This window comes from Homalodisca vitripennis, chromosome 5, assembly GCF_021130785.1.
Source record: "Homalodisca vitripennis isolate AUS2020 chromosome 5, UT_GWSS_2.1, whole genome shotgun sequence".
Taxonomy (NCBI): domain Eukaryota; kingdom Metazoa; phylum Arthropoda; class Insecta; order Hemiptera; family Cicadellidae; genus Homalodisca; species Homalodisca vitripennis.
In genome coordinates, this window is record NC_060211.1 from 167,231,710 (window position 1) to 167,254,019 (window position 22,310).

At 32.3% G+C, this 22,310-nt stretch overlaps 2 protein-coding genes across 2 annotated transcripts; one reads left to right on the forward strand and one right to left on the reverse strand.

Annotated features, from left to right (window-relative positions):
• Window positions 1-280: 280 nt before the first annotated feature.
• LOC124363953 lies at window positions 281-8,153 on the forward strand. Its single transcript, XM_046819223.1, has 4 exons — window positions 281-442; window positions 5,100-5,340; window positions 6,092-6,187; window positions 7,923-8,153. The coding sequence occupies exons 2-4, from the start codon at window positions 5,101-5,103 to the stop codon at window positions 8,022-8,024; spliced, it is 438 nt and encodes a 145-aa protein (XP_046675179.1). The 5' UTR covers window positions 281-442; window position 5,100; the 3' UTR covers window positions 8,025-8,153.
• Window positions 8,154-13,755: 5,602 nt separating this feature from the next.
• On the reverse strand, window positions 13,756-16,382 carry LOC124363702. Its single transcript, XM_046818965.1, has 4 exons — window positions 16,297-16,382; window positions 14,809-15,034; window positions 13,978-14,094; window positions 13,756-13,892 (listed from the first exon to the last, which is right to left on the reverse strand). The coding sequence occupies exons 1-4, from the start codon at window positions 16,380-16,382 to the stop codon at window positions 13,776-13,778; spliced, it is 546 nt and encodes a 181-aa protein (XP_046674921.1). The 3' UTR covers window positions 13,756-13,775.
• Between the last annotated feature and the right edge of the window lie 5,928 nt (window positions 16,383-22,310).

A 22,310-nucleotide genomic window follows, 5' to 3' on the forward strand; every position in this document is an offset into this window, starting at 1 on the left:
CATATAAATCATGAGGTAGTCTTTGTTGGCTCAAAAAATCTTTTCAACTTTATATTGTAAATAAAAAGAATTTGCTAAAAACCCTACAATCAAACCATTCAGTCTTTTCTAACGAACATTTGGGTTTTAATGCGTTTATTTACTTGGTTCTAAGTGTTGGTTTAATATGTTTGCACATTTATTTTCATAGCATTCACAGGGGAATAATATGGTTTTTCATGTCGCTGGATTAATGTTGTTAAAAAAATATATATACGAAAAAAAAACAACTGGGCTTATTTACATTACAGTGTTTAATTTGAGTATAGTGTTATGATTGTTTGTTTATCAAGGCATTAGAATTAAGTCTCTACGTATTGCAAACTGGATTGGATCTATAAAACAAAATTGAAATAGTTGTCACAGTTGCAGGTGATAGAAATATTTGGAACTTAGTAAAAAGGTAAGCCTACTTATTGGCTATCTATCTATCTAATGGTGAATATAATTAATACATTTGAGACTATGGAGCAATAAGGGATCTCATTTGACTCAATATTTCTATCTCATTGCTTATGCCATAATGCTTTACCTTGGGTCATGCACGAATTTAGGAAATTCAGCTGAGAATTGTTAGCCATTTCTTTTATATATGACTTAAATGCTATCTAAATAATTATTAACTAGATACTATTGACTATTATTTACGAGTTTGACAAGTACTTATAATTGTGTCAATTACAAAATATGACATGTTAACAAATTTCTAATTCGGTATTTAATTCTTTTTCTACTCTACCATTCCAATTTTCTCAAAAACTAGCGCATCTGTCAATATTGATACCTTTCTAAAAAAGAATTCATCTATAGATTTCACGGATGACTATGTCTTCTTATAGGATCTAAATTTTGGTCCTCACCTAATTGATTATATGCGTTAATTTTAAGCTAATGTATCTGTTGCTAAACAATCATTGCATACACAAATGTATGATGACCCTTCATATTGTTTAATAATTACATCTCCGTTTCCTTTCCTAATTACCATGTTACAAATTTCCATAAGAAATGGTGATAACAACATGTTTTCTGCAACGTCAAAAGTCAGATAGCACACTAATTCTTGACCCTTATCTCATAGACATTATCTTTCCTAATGGCATTATTGCGTCCATTAGTCCAGATGAGAGCAGCTACAAAACTATAATAGTTGCCCAGATAGCTGCTTAGGATTTCTCATTTTCTTAACAGGTAAGTAATCTTGGGTTTGATAATAAGTACGCTAATGAGAAATAACAAACTAAAAATTCATGTACACACCTAATAGGCAGACCTACTTGTGACTAAATGTAGCTTAATATTGTATAATAAAAAATAGGTATCTGTAGACTATCAGTACTTTGTTGGTGACGTAGTTTAGAGATCTCAATGGCCAGGTTTTTCAATTTTCTAAATATAAATAGAAGTTACGCATAAATAATAGCAGGACATAACTAAGTTATAAAGCGATCCTATTCAAATTGGGCAAACATCCATACTGTTCATTCATTCATTTTATATCCATTCTGTTGTTCAACATGTCAAATTTAGAAGCGTGATTACCTTATAACAATTTTATCAAATGCTTACATTATACACGTCAAACATTTGGATAATCCTAATTATAACTTACTCAAAGTCAACAGGTTCTTAGATAATACGTTTATCAAATCAAGTACAAATCAAGTAGCAATTATAAATTATTTGGAAAAGAAAGTATAGTTTTAAATAGTAAACACATATTTCTACAAGTTTTATAGTGTAATAATTTAGGTTGCAATCATACACCGAGTTCTCTCAATAAGTGACAATCTCTTCTACCTTCCTAGTAACTAGTAATCAACATTAAAAGTGTAGAGTGTCGGGTTCATATATGAGGAGGCGAAAATGGAGTTAATGCTAGCTTTAACTTGCAATACAAATATCTCGAAAATCACGTGGCTTGGTGCAAAAACTGTAGAATACGAAAATGCTTTACATAAAAATTGAAACAAAAAAAGGCCCAATGCATTTGCGTTTTATTACAAAGATTTAAGGAGATATTACGTCGTGTTAATATAATAAATACAGGATTGTTAGATAAAAATATATAATATATTTTTCAATTCAATTCATACTCTTTATTTAAACATAACCACTTGTTTACTTTTTATCCCCTCTAGTCTAAGCTATTTGAGAGGAAATTCTAAGAAAAACTTATACATGTATAGTTCAACTATAATTTACAAATATAACATGGAGCTGAAAATCTTTTAAGATCTTAAATTTTAATTCCAAATGTATTGTATCATTATACGTTATTGTTGATAAATACCCAAAATAAATAAGCATGGCCAATATATTTTAAGAAGTTAATTGTATAGTCTACTCAATGTTTCGACGCGGTGTAAACCGTGACTTTTATGTTAATAGTGGCAATAAATTCAACAATTTACTTCTAAGGTTATTACGTTCTAACAAATTTACTTTTTCCAACCGGTTTAAAAACCTCATTATAATCCTCTCTATCTCTCATAATATTATAAGCACGCAATATTATTCCAAAATGTACTAAGTCTATTTTTATCTCTAATAAAGGAACCATAACTAATTTAGAAGTAGAGAAAATGGTTATCTATAATAGATACAAAAAATAACACTTACCAACTAATATTATAGTTTACTATAATGGATGGCTAATGTAGGAGTGTAAAGTTAAAAGCAATAATAGTCTTTGATTATTGACGATGGATGATTTGATAGAATAGTAATATCTTTGACATTTGTATCGTTATATGATAAATCAAATTATAACACTAGGTTTCGAGAATTGAAATCAACCCTCTTCCTCATGTGTAAAAATGTGCAAGACATTAAAAACTAAAACACATGGCAATTGTAACAGTCCCAGTTTGCTCAATCTAGGAGTAGAGGAAAGGGTGCGTGGTTTCCATACAATAACAAAATCATAAAGTTATCTGTAAACAGGATTATAAGAGGGCGCCACTTGTTTTCAGCAGTAGCCTCAGGGTTTGTGGACGGAGTCGGAACAAGGAAACACCTGTTACTGAATGATATAAATAAATGAAATTGTAACCAACCAAACTAGTAGTGGGCTACTTAAAATATAGAATGAAGACAAACAAGTGCATCTAAGACAGTTAAACTCATTGATTGCAAATGATAAGTTTTAGGAAAATCTAAGTAACTGTTTTGACTTAAAAATTAATAACTTAACATAACAAGTTACACTGGCTAGTAATGAAAACCAAGTGTGTTGAACAACATTTGATAGAAAAACACTAAAATATAGAATACCTTGGCCGGACTCTAATATTTCTAGTATTTACCCATTACAATAAATTATACAATATTTTACTAAACATAGACACATACTTACTGAATACATACTAGTATATAAAATAGAAAATTAATTATTCAACTACGCACTGCACTGAAGCTCTTCGAGGTAGAGCAAAGGCGATTTCTTCAAAATATCGAACATAGTTCATATATTTCACAAAGTTTGAGTAAAAATCAATTTCCCTGATGTCGAGTTAGACAGCCTAGGCATACTAGTTACTGGTGTTTCGAGGAAATCCACACATGGGCTTGAATAACAATAAAAATCCTAATTAACATTAAGTAGTTAACAATTAACATTAACACCCACAGCTGATTACAGTCCCCCGGAAGGGTTCACTGTCGGTGGAACACAGCGGCAGGTAAGCGTCCAATCATATGTTCCAAGTAGGTTAGGTTATCAAGCTGAGATAAGCTTTAATAATAATTTACTTAAAATAGACTAACAGGCATAACACAGATCCCAACATACATTTTCATAGACACGAGAATAATTAAAAACAAGTAAATGTGTTTGTTTATTTTATTATTTTAATCATCCTCTCCATAACAACCTCTTTTTATATAATATGCAAACATTAATTTTTTATTACCGTTATAAGAAAACAGTTTGAATATTTGCAGCAAAATAGAACACTATTATCAGTTAGGCAGCAGCATTTAAGCAAGTTGTCTCCAGTTTAACTGTGCTAGGACATGAAACAATGTCGTTTAAATTATATCAAACAACATTTTTACAAATTTAACAAAATGTTTGAATCTAAAATTAATACAAACAGTTAAAACAGCACGTTAATTTTTACAATTATTGATGGCAATTTATAAATACAATTTACAAATTGTAACAACACTAAACCCAAAGGTGCTTCATATATTTCACCACTAAATTTACTCTGATTGGTTAAAAAAGAATAATTAACTCCCAGATATCTACATTAAACAGTATTTATAAATTCATGATAAACACATTATAATTTAAAAAATAATATTAAAATATCTCATCTGGCAAAAGTCCTATAATAGGCCGGGAAGAAAGCAGTGTAGTTAAAGACATTAGTTAACCTCATGGAGATTCACTTCCAACTCTCAAACATAAAATTATAGAGAGGATAAAATGGAGTTAAGCAAGGTGATCATTCTCGGTGAGCAACGAAGTCTTGCAGGAAAGTCGGAGTTAATTGTTTTGCCAGCTGAAGGTGCAGCTTGTTTGATAACCAGCTGATAAGGAGTTGCTAGATTGATCAGGCCTGTCTATGAACATCACTAAAATTCTTACTCTCTGTTACACAAAATTAAATATCCACAATAAAACTGTAACACAATGGACTGCCACCCGAAGTTGTACCTTGCGAACGGCATGAAGTTCAGACTCGAGAGAACGATCCAAGCGATGTCACTACACAGGAGCCAAAATCACAAACAACACATTAGACCCAAACTACAGAAGGTGAAGCAATGACGGAGAACTCAATGTTGGCATTTCCTGTTGCATCGCGGCGCGTCATCTGAAACAAAGAGAACAGGGCCGATGACCAAGGAGAGGGGAGGGGTAAAAGGCAGCCGCTTCTGGCCCTATGTTTTTGTTCTTGACCTCAATGTAGAATGTAATAAAGTAAGAATACTACTGCTACCCAACTCAGCTACCCTTTGCATTTCTTATAATGAAATATGCATCTAAAACAGTATACCGTACATTTAAAGCGAGTTTGACTAGGAGTAATCCAAATGAATGTGTGTAGAATGTTTGCCGGTTACTTGCTGTCGCTGGTTGCCTTTGGAGCAGTATTGACGGCAGCTAAGAGTGTTGCCGTCGAGGATGCTACTATAGTCAATCCAGATGAAGAGATCAGGAACGTCCTTCCAACTCTTCGAGAGCCTGACGCTCCCAGCGACGTAGCTCCACCTGCGACGGTTGACGTCTCCCTTGACCAGTTGCAGGACACACTCAAGATCTCAGACCATGACATCGTAGTACCGTATGTAAGTATAGTATAGTGGCACGTTTATTGGCAGAGACCAGAAATTACATTACAAAACTATTTCTGGTTCTGAAGTTTCTTGAGCATAGAAGATACATCCAGTTTAGTCTATAAACTACTATCCATACTAAAATTTAAAATTTGTCATCTCTTAAGCAAGCCACACTGTCATAAAATATAACTTCATAACAAAACACTGTCCTCCTAAAAACAATATAGTCTACTCTTGCTTTTGAATGAATTCCAGATAATACTAGATAAAAGTAAATATTTTGCATACAAATTCGAGAAGATAATACATAACCGATGTGAGGGGAGAGATAGACGGATGAACTGTCCTTTTATTTTTTTACCCTAAAATAAATAGAGAAATGGCTCTTCTTTGGTACCAGGTACCAGGTTTCAAGTCTCTACAGTACGAAACGCATCATTGCAAACCTGGCCAAATGGACAGATGTGAGATATATAAATGTTTATTGTGTGTTTTATGTTCATTTTGTTTGTTTGATGTACAATTTTATTATTTTTTTGTTAGTCCTTTTTGAGAACGGCACACACACACATACTGGTTACATTAAATACATTTTTAAAAACATTTAGTTTTTCTAATTTATTGATAGTAAATGTGATATTTTAAACACGTGTGTCAGCACAGTATCACGAGTCACATAGTTGAGTCTGCTTAACAATAAATTAGGTTATGGCATAAACATTTTATAAATTATAATATTTAGAAATCGTTTTATTTTAAGGATTCCAGGACGTTTACATCAACAGGTGGCGTCGAACAAAAAAGGGGCCCTACTTATTGGCAATCCTTTTCCAATTATGTCTCTTACTTGATTCAGGTAAATAACAAAACTACTTATTTATTAATTTAATATTAATATGAGATACATGGTTAACGTAAAAAAGTGCGGTAATTACTTTAATTTGTCAAACGGATTTTTAATTTAGCCAGCTATTTGAAATTATATTGAAATATTACAAGAGAACGATTATATTGTTCAGTAGATCATAATATTGCAGAACAGGTTTAAAACATGCGTATGGAGTTTAAAAAATTCATTTGTAAAGATATACAAAATAATATGGTTAAAAACGACCTTTCGATCTATACTTATAGAATATTTGTTTATATGTCATTATTATTAGAAGAGAAGAAGAATTATAAGACAGCTTAAAAGTTAGAGCATTATGAAAAAGGTCAAGGGAAGAGTAATTTGTTGTTATGATTTAGAGATCTTTGTCTTGTGCAGAGTACAAAAATTATACATTTATTAGGCCTAATATTTTATTTGTAAGAATACTTTTGGGTTGAAATTAACTCGATTTAAAGTTAGATACCAGATCAGATATTGAATAATGTTTGTCTGTATTGTTAGATACCTACCATAGTTTGATTGATATTTGTCTGTATCGTTAATACTTGTTCTGATGTTCAATGATGTATGTCTGTATCGTTAGATACTTGTTAGGAATCAGAATACGCTTTTCTCGACATCTTCAAGCTACCATTTGTTGAATGATATTTGTCTCTATCGTTAGATATTTGTTCAGATATTGAATGATGTTTGTTTGCAATGTTAGATGCCTAGGCTACCATTTGTGAATGATGTTTGTCTGTATTGTTAGTATCTAGGCTACAATGTATTGAATGATATTTGTCTCTATCGTTAGATATTTGTTTAGATATTGAATGATGTTTGTCTGCAATGTTAGATGCCTAGGCTACCATTTGTGAATGATGTTTGTCTGTATTGTTAGTATCTAGGCTACAATGTATTGAATGATATTTGTCTCTATCGTTAGATATTTTGTTCAGATATTGAATGATGTTTGTCTGCAATGTTAGATGCCTAGGCTACCATTTGTGAATGATGTTTGTCTGTATTGTTAGTATCTAGGCTACAATGTATTGAATGATATTTGTCTCTATCGTTAGATATTTGTTCAGATATTGAATGATGTTTGTCTGCAATGTTAGATGCCTAGGCTACCATTTGTGAATGATGTTTGTCTGTATTGTTAGTATCTAGGCTACAATGTATTGAATGATATTTGTCTCTATCGTTAGATATTTGTTCAGATATTGAATGATGTTTGTCTGCAATGTTAGATGCCTAGGCTACCATTTGTGAATGATGTTTGTCTGTATTGTTAGTATCTAGGCTACAATGTGTTGAATGATATTCGTCTCGTATTTGTTCGGATGTTAAATGATGTTTGCCTGCATTGTTAGATATATATAAGCTACCATTTGTTGAATAATATTTGTCTGTATCGTTAGATATTTATTCAGATATTGAACTATGTTTGTCTGTATTGTTAGATACCTATCCATATGTTGAGTGATTTTTGTTTGTTAGATACCTGTAAGTTTAGGTGTTGAATGATATTTTTCTGTATTGTTTAAAACTTTTCCATATGGTGAATGTTATCCAACATATGTCTATTGTTAGATACTTATTAATATGTTGAATGATGTTGGTATGTATTGTTAGTTGCCTGTCCAGATATTGCATGATGTCTGTATCGTTGGTACTTGTCCGGATGTTGAATAATGTTTGTCTGTATTGTTAGTTGCCTGTCCGGATGTTGTATTCGTTGCGTGATGCTGTTTGGAGAGCGACGGGCACGTCAAATGAAGGTACTACAGATGAAGTTATACTTTCAAGTGTCTGACTTTGAAATAGGGTATTTTTGTAATGGAAATTTCATGTTCAACTTGAATCGTCCAGTATACAAAACGTATTTTTTTAACGTTTGTAGCTTTTATAAAGAATTGTACAATACCCGTTTATAATAAATGAATAATCGTAAGACTTGTGTTTCATAACCACTCACGTATTGTTATCCCCTCCCTTTCTCCATCAATTAACAACCTACGCAACCTTAGTTGTTAGAATAATCTTACAAATAATCAAGAATGAATAAATATATAACGCCAAAAAAGATGAACGTCAAATTCTCGAAAAGCTGACAGCCGACGATAAGGAAGCCATATTGGTCGTTCATTGGATCGCTTTCAACTGATATGAATAGACGGATGGTTATTATTGGCAGTGTTGATTTAACATTCGTTGACCAATGATGGCTGTCCACAGAGAGGCCGACAAGTTTTTACTGCGTGAAGTGATTCTGCACGATGTGAACAGAAATTCTTAGATGGTGATAATCTATTAATTTTTGAACCAAAACATTGTATATTTGTAAGTTAATTAAAACGAATAGGTATTACATAATGTAATAATAAAACTATAGCATCAGTGTTGTAATTTCTATCGAAAAAAATATTATTTAACTAAGAAAATTCCGGAAGAATAATATAACCAATAATAGAATTCCACTAAGTTTAAAATAAACCCAACTCTAAAGTACGAGATATACAGTACATATAACTTCGCCATGTTGGATATTGCTATTATTGCACTTCTCGTTTGTTGCAAGAAATCAGTTTAGTCTTGTTAAAAGCTGACTTTGTTCGCTGAATGGAATCAGTTTATTCTTACATAGTATATAACAAGTGTATTAATACTATTTCTTTTTATTGTTACGATTTACAACTGTACAGGATTATTCTGGAAACAAAATTTTTCAAGTTCTGCCTTCTAGTGTAAAAGATTTAAATTCTATAAAAAAATTCAAGTGTGAGCTAAAGAACTTTTTAGTCTTAAATTGTTTCTACAGTGTAGAAGAATTTTTTGAATTTTGTGAGGGCATTGTACCTTACCCACCCTGACCCTTTCCTGGGGCAGTTTGACCTGCAGAAGCCCAGTTTGGGCCAACTCCTGCGGAATTGGAAGTACGAAGTATTTCTTACTGCTATTGTTTGTTACTATTCTTGCAGTTTGTTATCGTACTTTGTTGTGAACTGTTACTTATGTATTTATTTAGGTTTTTATACGTTCTTACTGTATACTATTGATATACATGTACTATTTACATTTTGCCATCTAACTTTTACCTTTATTATAAAAATGGCCTGTACCGTTGGAATAAATAAATAAATAAGAGCGGATCCGGTTCTGATTTCCGGATGGGGGCATCTTGGTTTTAGTTTACCATTATCTTTACTATAACAGGTGATTTCACATTTCGATACGTACAACAAAAGATAAAAATTTTTAGAACTAGTTTTATACGTACTCAACGTTTAGTTCATTACGTTAAGATAATTTTATTCTTTATGGTTGCAATACGAGAATTATCAAGATATCTTCTCATGAAAACTTACTTATTTTAATCCCGGAGAGAGGCATGGCCCCTAGTCCCCCTCCTGAACTCCTAGGATATTATTTTTGTAAGAGTTAATCAATGACTTTAAAATAAAGGATTGCATTAAGTGAATACTATTGAGGTAAAAAATTATTTATTGACGTGCAATTTAAAAGTTGAGGTACACGTGGCAGCAGAAATGTAGTGTCAATCTTGAGTTGACATACTTGTAACAATTGAAAGCCACATTAATTAGTTTTACAAACAATGCAATTATTATTATTATTTAAATCTCCAAACTAGCAAAAGGAGAACAAGTGCCGCTACTGAGGTGTAATTGTCCACACAGTTTACCATTTCATGGCTCTGTGTGGGAACTACCATCCCTATTATCTATATTTACAGGTAGAGAAGTGACTCTCTTTCGACACCTAGTAGCATCGGTCCTCCCCACCTGCAGTCCCCGCGGCCTGTGTATATATGGCGACACTACACGCTCGCACTCCACCGAGAACTGCAAATCTGTAACTCTTCATTACACAGTTACTGCGCACTCTTTCTATATTACCGTAGATGTTCAAAAGTCGTGTGCAAAAAGATTATTTATGTTATAAAACACAAATGAAACTACTTTATAATATTTTATTTCTTCCTATATCCCACACGACTTATTTATCTTAAAACGTTAATTTAAATCCATGTCAAACGTGACTAAGTCGGCAAAACAATTCTAAAAAAATAAAGTCCATGTTAAAAAAAAATTACATGGTTGTAAAGGTTTTTGCCTAGTACGGTTTCAAGACTTTCTAAATATTTGAAAGTGCTACAATTATATTAACATTCCAACATTACGGGATATTGTCCCGTCAGTGTTGTGCGAATCAAACATCTAAACTAATAATAATTCATCTTAATTTTGAGATTTAGAGATGACAGCCTCATGTGAAATGAAGAAAGACAAAATTCTCGACCGTCGTAAAAATAAATGAATTTTAATTATTATTGATTCTGAGAAAATTATTTTCTCGAAGTGATATTTATATTAAAAAACTCGCCGACTCAGTATCGAGCATTTTGAAATTCTTTAGTTTTGAAGATTTGGCTCGTAATATTAACTAATACAATTTATGTTAACCACTGCAGGCTAGGGAGTGACATCTTCTATGTCTCATTGTTATCTAATCTAAGCACAAATTTTACTCTAGATTTGCTTTTACTTAATATTAATTCGTCAGTCTGTCGCGAGGAACCGTGAAGTTATGTTGGCGAATAGATTTTGTGTTGTATGGGAAACGTTGAAGGTGTGTCTTGACCAATATATTTTGTACCTCACTGGCCTATCATTTTTCTGGCTTTAATCTCCGTGCAATTTTGGTATATGTGGGGATTTTTTTTAAAGATGGAGCGTTTTAGGCGAAACTGGAAAGCTTTACATATTACGTGAGTTAATAGCTGTTAATTTTGACGCTTTATTGACACCACAATTTTACAACTACTGTAATTCAGATAAGACGTAGAGATAGTGGAAGTAACCAATTTGACAAATTTCTTTAACAGGTTAATTACAATAATTCTGCTATAGGATGTGTTCGTTAGTCTGTTTTAACGAACGAAAGTTTCAAGATGGCGACCATCCACATTCGAGCAAAACTCTACGAATTCATAACATGGGGCCAAAATGATTCAGTTTTTTTTACATATATTCAATAAACATCTTTAATTCTTTAAACTTTTTCGATATCTTTTAAGGGATAACCATTAAAAATTTGGGAAAGAAATGGTCATATAAGTTATTATGTGTTTTGGACAAATAATTTTTGTTGAAACTTGTCTATATAGTAATATCTTAATTAATTATAAGAATTATATTTTCTGTACATGTATACAAATATAAGGGGATAAAAAATGTTGTTTATATAATATATAAGTTAGTTTATTATAAGTTGTAAGTGATACAACAAATAAATTAGGCCTATTACATCAAAATAAATGATAAGTTACAAAATTTCCAAAATGTTACTAGTAGGTTAATTAGTCTCTCTAAATTAGTAAAAGGAGAACAAGTGCCGCTACTGAGGTGTAAGTGTCCACACAGGTTACCATTTCATGGCTCTGTGTGGGGACTACCATTCCTATTACTGTATCTATATTTACAGGTAGAGAGAAGTGACTCTCTTTCGACACCTAGTAGCATGGTCCTCCCCGCCTGCAGTCCCCGCGGCCTGTGTATATATGGCGACACTACACGCTCGCACTCCACCGAGAACTAGAACTTGCACTTCAAATGCGAATTTGGCCTTCATCGAGTACGCCTGTTCCTTTATAACAACAAGGTGGAAGAAATGTCGCAACAGCCTTCGCTGAGGTCCCATGAAAATTTCAAATCTGCACTTTCCATTCGAATCTCAATCGTTACTTCTTCGTTAGTTCAGAAAAAAATCGTAGGCTATGACTTTTTGCATAGACAACTTTAAAACATTTAAAATTAAGTTTACCGTACTAGTCCTGTATTTATTAGTTTTTGTAAGTTCAGTCATAAAAAAACCGTTAATCCCACTTCCCAATATTTGTTTCGATTTTTAAAATGCTTAGCCCAACTTCACACTCCTAGCAGATATTAAAAATGTAACTAAAAAAATCAGTAACACTACGTTTCTGCAATCTGAGCTCTTCTTCAGGTGAATAACTAAACTAACACATAATTACAAACTATGTTAAAATAAACAAATCATACCAGAGCGTTGTGACACGCGTAAGTCAGGAATCACAACCACCATGATGTGTGTCAACTTCACTAACTCTAAAACATGCACTTAATAAAAAAATTAAAAAAAACACACAACATTAATTATTAAAACTGAACTACAAAATAAGGTCACAGTAGGTCTGCATTCGTCGACCAACCACCTACGACGTGTTATTGATTTTTTTTCTATCACTGAACGATGAAAAATGTCCTGAAAAACTCTTTCCTTCACAATCCTTCCATCGTCAAAAACAAACTTCAAACAAAGAAGTAACTAAAATGTAGTGTACTGGTTAGATTTTCGTTACTTCTCGATAGTTCCGGTATAAAGACATTCACTTCCGTCTTCCAGATATTTGAAAACAATTTTAATAAATGTGTGCGGGTGAGTGTGAAGTGCAAACCTAACCAGTTCACTAAACATAACGTAGCTATGGTGGGAAAGGTTGGTACAATGTGAATATTGAGTTTAGCTCCAGTTCACCTTCCTCTTAGTGCAGTGTCTGTTACAAGTCTATGACAGTGTCAAATTCCAGATGCTAATAAATTAATGATAGAAAATATTAGTAATATAATAATATAGTAATCAAAATAAAAATATTATGATAGAAAACTCGGTTGCTCCACTGCACATGGGGTCCTTAAAAAAAAAAAAAAAAAAAAAATCGTAGTGCACTCAATTGTGCACATGATGGGTCAGTGAGAACACCACTAGAAAGTGTAACCATTGTGGGTAAGTAAGGAGTTGTCCCACACATACCTAAAATAAAATTAAAAATTCAGCGTACCAGCTCAATTTTGTTAGGTTAGGTTAGGTTTTAATTTTTATGGTTACAATACGAGATTAATTAATTTTTTATCATAAAAACATTTTTTTCAATCTCGGAGGGGGGCCCCCATAGCCCCTCCTCTGGATCCGCCACTGGTGTATAATATAGTTAATTCTGATTTGTAATGGATATGCCATTCATTGTATGTACATTCTATATACAGTAGTGTTGAATTTAAAAATAATGAGTATATGCATTAAAATAATACTAGCACTTACCCGCGGCTTTGGCAGCAATTTTATCTGCAACATTCTATGTATTTAATTGAATAGCTCCCACGATTTCAGTAACCCCTACACCTTTTTGGACTAATGTGGAGGGACCCCAAAGTCTAAGCCGGTAGCTTTCTTAGTGAAAGCTATGCCTAACACTCCAATTATTAAAAGAATTATAATAATAATTTAACTACTAAACAAACAAAGAACAATTTTTGTTGCTTAATGAGATTTTAAACTTACTTATTGATACTATACAAACCGTTGAGACACAAAACGTAATGGTGAGATGAAAGTCGAGGAGAAAATTGGAATCAAAACTAATAAAAGGGTCCAAATGAGTAAGTTTAAGATTTATTTTGTTTTGGCTTACTAAACATGTTCAAACTGTAGGTACTAAGTAAGTACATGGTGTGTCGTAACCTCACTACGTCTTGGCGACTGCAGGAGAAGTCTGAGTGACGGTAACTTGCCCACCGGCCTGAGTGGTTGGGATCCCATTAAATATTGACTCAACCACAGTAGTAATGACATTAATAGGAACCTGCCAAAGAGACCAAATTTTACAAACCATGTCAATATAAACACAAAGCAATAATATACTTTTCAACTAAAACCTAACTACCCACCTTGAGCAAATTAACGATCAATTGTGAGATAAGTTGAGTGGATTTCGTTGTATTCCCCTGGATACCGGATTTCAAAGATGAGACAGGAACTATAACCTCAGCTTTTAGGTTGCCGTCCTGAAACACAAGAGAGGTAAAAGCTTCTTTAGTTGTGTATATCGAGCATTATCCAAGAGCCAGGAGAGAAATCAGAGACTTTTCTGATTAAAAAAAAAAAAAAAAAAAAAAAAAAAAAAAAAAAAAAAAAAAAAAACAGTTATGTTAGAATATGTCGTGTTTGTTAAATTTAGATAATGAAATTGGTGATTATCTAACGGAGTCGTAGGTGGTTGGTCGACGAATGCAGACCTATTGTGACCTGTATTATGTAATTTAGTTGTATAATTAGTGTTGTGTTTAGTTTTTTATTAAATGCATGTTTAAGAGTTAGTGGATTTGACACACAACATGGTGGTTGTGATTCCTGACTTACGCGTGTCACAACGCTCTGGTATGATTTGTTTATTTGAACCTAGCTTGTAATTATGTGTTAGGTTAGTAATTTACCTGAAGAAGAGATCAGATTGCAGATCTCGAAACGTAGTGTTACTGAGTTTTTATTTCGCCCAACGATGGCAAATGTCCGGAAAAAAATCCTGTTTCCTTAAAAATCCTTCCATCGCCAAAAATAAACTTCTAACAAAGGATAATTGTAATGCTATATGCTAAACAATTAATTAGGCTGTTATGTTACAATATATTATTAATAAAATATGTTGGTCCAAATTACTCTTAGTTTAAATTATTCTACTTAATATTAAATTTAAAGAAATGAAATATCTTTATGTTTACCGGCGTCAAGACAATACTCGGCTGTACATCAATTGCAGAGAAATCATTTGCAGATTTCAGAGAGGTTTCATCACTGACATCAGTTGATTTAACGACCTCTGGAGCAAGGCCTACATCAGCAGCTGGAGCATCTGGAACCTGGACAGCAGAATTTTGATCTGCAGGAGCCGAGAGCACCACCGTGCACCCTAAGGCCACAATCCACATCCCCGCGAGAAATTGCATCCTGAAGAAGAGCATTATTGTTAAAGTAATAATAAGTAACTCAATTCCCTAAATACACTTTATTCATTACGAATTACAATGCTAAACTTGTTTTTGTAACAGTAAAATACCAAAGCTTTGTTACCAAGCAGTACAGTATGTATTATTCGGAGTTGGCACACTCTGGTAATATTTGGAGAGTACAATAACACAAACTAACGGTATTCAATAGCAACGAAAGTTTCAAAGGTTTAAGCTATTTCCTAAAAAGAGTAAATGCTTTGGTGATTTCTTCCAAAACCTATTTTATTAAGCTTTTCAAGGCATTGTGTATACACCAGCGTTGCTGGCAGTTCATAACCCTCTCACTGGTTTTTTGATATTGATTATTGTGAAGAAACTTTATTCTATAGTGGTCCGCACCAAAAGAGTCCGATGACGTTTGAAGCGGTGTTGCCATATCGACGCTGATCGCCAGTTGCTGATATGGTTGATATGGATCATTAATACCTAATACACATGAAATCGACAACCGTGTTGGGCACGGGTAGAGGCATTATTTAAATTATAAACAAGTTCCTAAATTGGACCAATCCGAAGCCCGCGCTGATGTCAACGAAAGAAAAACATCCCTCGAGATAGTACCTATCAGTAAAATATCAAATTCTAGAGGGGCTGATCAGAAATATAAATTGAATTGTAATGGAAAGGCAATTATGTACCGTGCAAAAAACTTAGTCATGTGATGCCGCGCGGCCTGCCGTAATCGGGATTCTCGAGAAAGATAAGATAACAGCGACAACAATATCGATCGCAATACCTGGAAATGCTTGTTGATTGATGGAATGTTAGGTCTGTTACTCAACTACATCGTTTTATAACGTTCTAAGTTCATTGAAAAAGTTTAAGCATTGGGGCATATAATGGAATCTGATCATTAGTTGCATTATTATCTAGAATTCCAAATCTTGAATTCAACAAAGAAAAAAATTGTGTTTATAAAATTTTTATTTTAAAATATTTGTTGTAATGCTGCACATGTATTTCATTGTTAAATCATTAAGTGAACTAATTTTTTGTAAATACAAATTTTCTGTTTAGAATAATCTAAAATTTCAAATCCTATATGTGTTTTTCTTATTTAAAATATGTATTCTACGTGCTAGGATTCTGATATTACCATCAGAAACAATTGTATCACACTCATATGGTTGAAACTAAAAGCTTTTTCGGTTTAAAATAACATAAATTAATAAAGCTAAAGCTGAAGAGGAAAGGAAGTACCTGTAAAATGACCTGTTGACAGTTTCCAGGAGATCTGCCAGTTGCTGAGATCTGAACTTTAGTGTCACCAAGCTAATGGTGACCATCAGCTAATCAGTCCATTAGATTGTCACAGGAAACCCAAACAGCGAAGGTAACTAACTGTAAATAAAAATCAACTTATTGGCTAGGTTTTAGCAAAGCTTATCCCTTAGGGAACTGGCAAAGTTTATTGTCTGTCTGATCTGTCCTCAAAATATCTCAAGGACCAATTGACATTTAGAAATGTTGCATGAATTCTCACTTCTATATCTGTACCCCAAAGGTAAAGAACATGTCAAAAATCTGTAAGTTTTAGGAGAGCACTTGAAAAAAATGTAAAACTGAATTTTAATATTCATTTTTCGAGTTTGTTTTGAGCTTCTTCGCCGCCGACTGTTTTCGGATCTCTTCAGATGGAGTTTGATTCCAGATTCCAGGAGTCAAGATATTACTCAGATTTCAGATGCTGCAGTAAGTGGAAGGTGAAATGGAGCTGAACTTAACATTCGTATTGAATCATTCCTTTCCACCATTGCTTTACGTTATGTGTAGAATGTAATGTGGAGATAAAGATATACAGTACATACATAGATTAGGTATAATACACCATGTGGAGATATTGTTGTCTACTTCTATGCAATCTAGCGAATAAAACATTAAAACATATTCTGCTGTAATGTTCACCATTCATAACGTAAGCTATTAAATAGTTCAAAATGGTAAAAAAGTATTCTGCATTAAAATAATATGGAATATATTTGTATATATACTTCGTAAAAATTCTCGGAATCCAATCAACGTACTAACATAAAATTTGTAGGACATTCCAGTGTTGTAGAAACATTATAATATATTGTGGGTGGTTTGCAAAAGAAGAATTGAGAGGGCAGAAATCTCAACAAATTGTTTGTTGGCATATTAATGAATATTTAATCATAAAATACTGAATATTTATAGTATATTATTATCTAAAACAACTAACATGGTGTCATCAGCAAATAGAATTGTCTGAATATTTTGTCAGGACCAACAGGAGAACATTTAAATAACACTTTGATGAAGAAAAGAATTGGTCACAGCACTGAACCCTGAGGTACACTATAATGAATGGTCTTTCACAAAGATGAATATTCTACATTCATGCTGTTAATTGATCTTTCGCTTTCATCCCACCAGATATGATTTTTACAAATTTAAACAATTACCATATGACATATCCTAACAATGAAATGAAAAATGTCTATATTGAACACAAATAAAAACATATTAAATTGGCTAGGTTAGGAATAGTCCTCTCTTACACCTAACCATAAATTTATAAACGATACTATTAGAGTAAAACAAGACCCAAAGTATGGTCACATTACTGGTTTACATTCAAAAATGATCATCTATATTTATATAAAATAATAAAATAAAAAGAAGGTTTTTCATGAAATTAAAATAAATAAATAAAATAAAAATTATAAGGAAACTAACAGACATTTGCCCATCACCATTCATACAAAGCCATCGTCCCATACTCTATGCCATGATATCGTCAACCCGACGAGGCCCGAAACAGATGATCCCTAAGCACCCCCCGAAACCGCTACCGACTACGACGAATACCTCTGATATGATCCGGGAGATTATTCCAGAGTCGACAAGCAGAGACTGTGAATGATTTACAGTAAATAGAAGATCTATGAATAGGAATAGACAACAACTCCACGTCGAGTATTCCATTGCTTGGAACAAGCAATAACAATGCATTGTTGTATCATTGTTGTATAACAATGGCTGGGATGTTTGAGTTTATTCATTTTTTACATCAAGATTGAACTTCCTTTTTTAAGTAGCATATTTTTGCCATATTGTAAATTATGTTGTAAATAGTGAAGATCAAATAAAAATTCTGCAAATATTTCAAAATAACTTAATTGTTAGTTTATTTAACTAAAATTTAATATTTTGCAACTTTCTAATGAGAATTTTCTTACGTACACAGTTTGTGGTTATTTATTAAGTACGTAGGTTATGCAAAAAGTTAGGCCGGTTTTTAAAATTCTTACACATAACACCTTTTTTTAGTTGAAAATCTGTAAGCATAAGAATAGAATAATTGCCTTCCAAAATTTCCTAATAATACTCATCATACATAATATGATTATTCTTCAGCTTCGTAATTAAGGAGATGTCAACAAGCGTACAGTGAAACATGATGCGGAATACATCAGTTATTGTTTATTTAAAAACCCTAAAATGTAACCTTTTAACCTATGTAAATGTACATCTTTAGAGGATAACTTTCAATAATTAATTGTAAATTTCATGCGGCAACAAGAACGTGATGTGTACGAATAATTGTTAATGTAGATATAAATGTGTGTTTAATAACAAATTTCTTCTAAATTCATTGGAATTTATTTGTATGCTTGTATCTTATACCAACATAGTTAAATTAGTATTTGTTTTAAATTATATAAACTTGTCATGCAGTATGTTTAGTTTTTGTTTGGATATGTCGCGGGGCAATTTCTATGTTTTCTCTGTTATACATCACTGCCTTGTAAATTAGTCGATTCTTTATTTACTGTTGTTTTTACCTCTTGGATTTCCTATGAAAGTCTAATGGACTGATAAGTTGATGATCGCCATTAGTGAGGAGTGAGTCTAAGGTTTATGTCACAACAGCACATCACCTGGAAACTTTGAACAGATCATCGTACAGGTAATTCATTCCCTTTTAAAATCTAAGAAACTCTTAGCTGACGTGAAATAAGAGTACAAGATTTGGTACGAGTAATTATTAAATAACAATAGTCTGGAAAAGTAATGCTATTAAAATTTATTCATATTTATAAAAACCACTTTATGGCGAATACTTTCTGCCCTTTTAAGATATTAGACATAGCATTTCTCAGATTCTATATTACCCGTTTTTGAAGGTCTAAGTTGAAAATTGTTCGGATTCCAATACTTTCAATTGCATTTCATATAAAAAATAAGATATTAATTTTATTTAAAAATAACTTCACTGATCAGTCAATCATTCATCAATGGTCATTTTGAACCACTTGATAACTATAAATTGTAAAAACTATTAAAAATTGCTACAGAAGTCTTTTTTTAACTGAGCTTTTCAGCTGAAATTATATAAATTCCACAATTTAGTGGAATAGATACTGCTATTTTTTCAATATCTGACAATCTATATGAGCCTAGGATAATTAAGAGAATTAGTACATGCTGAGAAGTTGAAGTATTATTGATTATTAATACTATTCATATTAAAATTAATAATAAAAAATTACTGTACTATCAATTATTTATATTCAAAATAAATAATTATTAAGTGTAGTTATACAGGGTGTCCCATGAAGAAACGGAGAACTGTCAGGACTTGTTCTTACGGTGAAAATATCGAAAAAAGTTCATATTCACATAGGTCCAGAAACGCTTAGCTAGCGAGCTATACAGGGTGAAAGATTTCGCCCAGATTTCAGTGCCACCGTTAAAAGGGAGCCCTATTAAATTATTTTGGGCGTTACACAGGACGTAAAATTTAATTATATTATGCAAATTGAACTTAAAAATTGAATAAAATTGGTACCAGACCTCTAGCTGCAGTAATTTTTAAGATATCTGAAGAAATACTCAAAATTCGGTGTCCAAAAACAGGTTTCATTTAGGTTTCAAGTAGATTAACTTTGTTAAATGTGTAACAAACACGTAAAATTCTTTAACAAAACTTGTAAAGAATTAATTTCTTAAGATAATGATGTAAAATAAGCCAATAAAAATTATACGTAAACTTTAAGAAAATCAATTTTTAATTAAATAAATAACGTACGAAGAATAGACAAAATCGGTTACACTTTTTTTCTTACTGAATTTACATCCTAATATTTGGAGAAAACATGTTAATTATTGAAATTATTAATTATTGAGACCATATATTAATACTAGTATGTACCCGCGGCTTCGTCCGTAATTTGAATTTCGTGCATTTAAATGAAAAGCTCCCATGAATTCAGTAAAACGCTTGTACTATTTTATACCACTCCAAAGGTATTCCAAAGTCGAAGTTTATAGCTTTATTAAGTGAAAGCACTTGTGGTATAGTACGATAGGGGCCTATGATATTTTAAAAATTAAATTAGTTATGTATGAAGCATCAGGTAGGTATCCATTTTTCAGTATTTAGTATTAAAAGGACCAGCATGTCAAATATGTTAAGCAAAAGTACGAGTAGGCCTACTTCTTATTTCAGGTTTTTCACTTCTAGTTCAAATTAATTATGTTTCTAACGCAGAATTGGGGGTTGCTATTTTGCCCCAAGAAACAATAGACCTATATATTTAAATGAGGTTAAATTAAAAACAGTTTAGCCCTTATATAATTATATATATATATATATATATATATATATATATATATATAATATATAATATATATATATATATTGTTATTGAAAATTAAAAACTAAAATTAACATAATACTAACAGGTTTGAATACTTACATTATGACAGTTGTAATCCATATATAAACTACATACAGTAAATTAGATGCTCTTGCAACCTAATTCATGTTTGAAATAGCATACTATTTCCTCGCTTCAGTCTAGGAATGATATCAGTATTGATATACCTAATCAGTATCTTATACTGTACTTCATCAGTGAGAAATGGATGCGAAAGAATTGCGATGTCCCCTCGACGATTTTCTGTCTTAAAAATTGTCTTTCACTGATTTGTGTATCGCTCTGTGATTTCACTTGTTCCCACAATGTCTAATCAGACACATTTCCAATATAGCAGACCAATAATATTTTATCTAAAATAGATAAAATCCTAAATATATTAATTGGTTTGCCTTGTTGAGACAATGTTGAAGTGTTGTTACTTTTGTTATGTCTTCACTCTATAAAAATGTAAACAAATTGATAGTACTGGTTAAATAATTAATCAAATAAATGGTCGTGCTGTCATAGTTACAATTTTTACACAGAATGATTACATTTAACTAATTAAATTAAATTAAATATTACACAACTTACATATCACATTGCTTCTTTAGAGACCACTGGAGCATAGCCTAGAGGGATTTTCGAAATAAAGAATAGCCTTATATTCATCCCAAGGATCGTAAGAATGTCAATGTAAAATGTCAGTACAATCGGTTGAATAGTTTACGCGTAAAAGCAAAACAAATAAACAAAGGTCCTTTCGCATTTATAATACTACTAGCAGTTACCCGCGGCTTTGCACGCAATTTCGTAGGTTTTGCACCTGCATGAGCACTTCTGGTTTGAGTGAATTATATTTCCAACGCCAGTGTTGGGTTTGTCTTGTTGTTGATCATGAAACTATGCCAAAAAGTATTTTTATTGGTTGCTTCCTCCATTAATTGACCAGAACTATAAATGCATGATAACCTGTACAATACTAGTGAAGTTTAAAACTCAAGTGATCTTCAATCAGTGACACGATTAGAACTTCCAGCAAACCTAGTGTACAAGACAAACAAAACTGTTCCCCTTTGTTAGAAAACGTGAAACAGAGGATCGCTTTCAAAGAAAAAATAGGTAATAAGAAAGCTTGATTTATTAGGTTTTAGAAGAAATTGCCAAACACTTTTTTTTAGGAAATCCCATTATCTTTTTCATTAATATACCAGAGGGTTTGAATTAGTTTGAGTTACTGTTCGTGTAACTATTAGAAGAGTTTACAAATTCCTGTACTTTTAGATAATGGAGTGTTGGTATTGATGTAATTACAATAACAACTTTATAACATACTGTAGTAATTTATAATGAATGTTTCCGCGAAGATTGCGTTATTTATTATTTTTACAGAACGATCTTCTTCAGGATGCAATTTCTTGTGGGGATGTGGATTGTGGCCTTAGGGTGCACGGTGGTGCTCTCGGCTCCTGCAGATCAGAGTTCTGCTGTCCAGGTTCCAGATGTTCCAGCTGCTGATGTAGGTCTTGCTCCAGAGACCGTTAA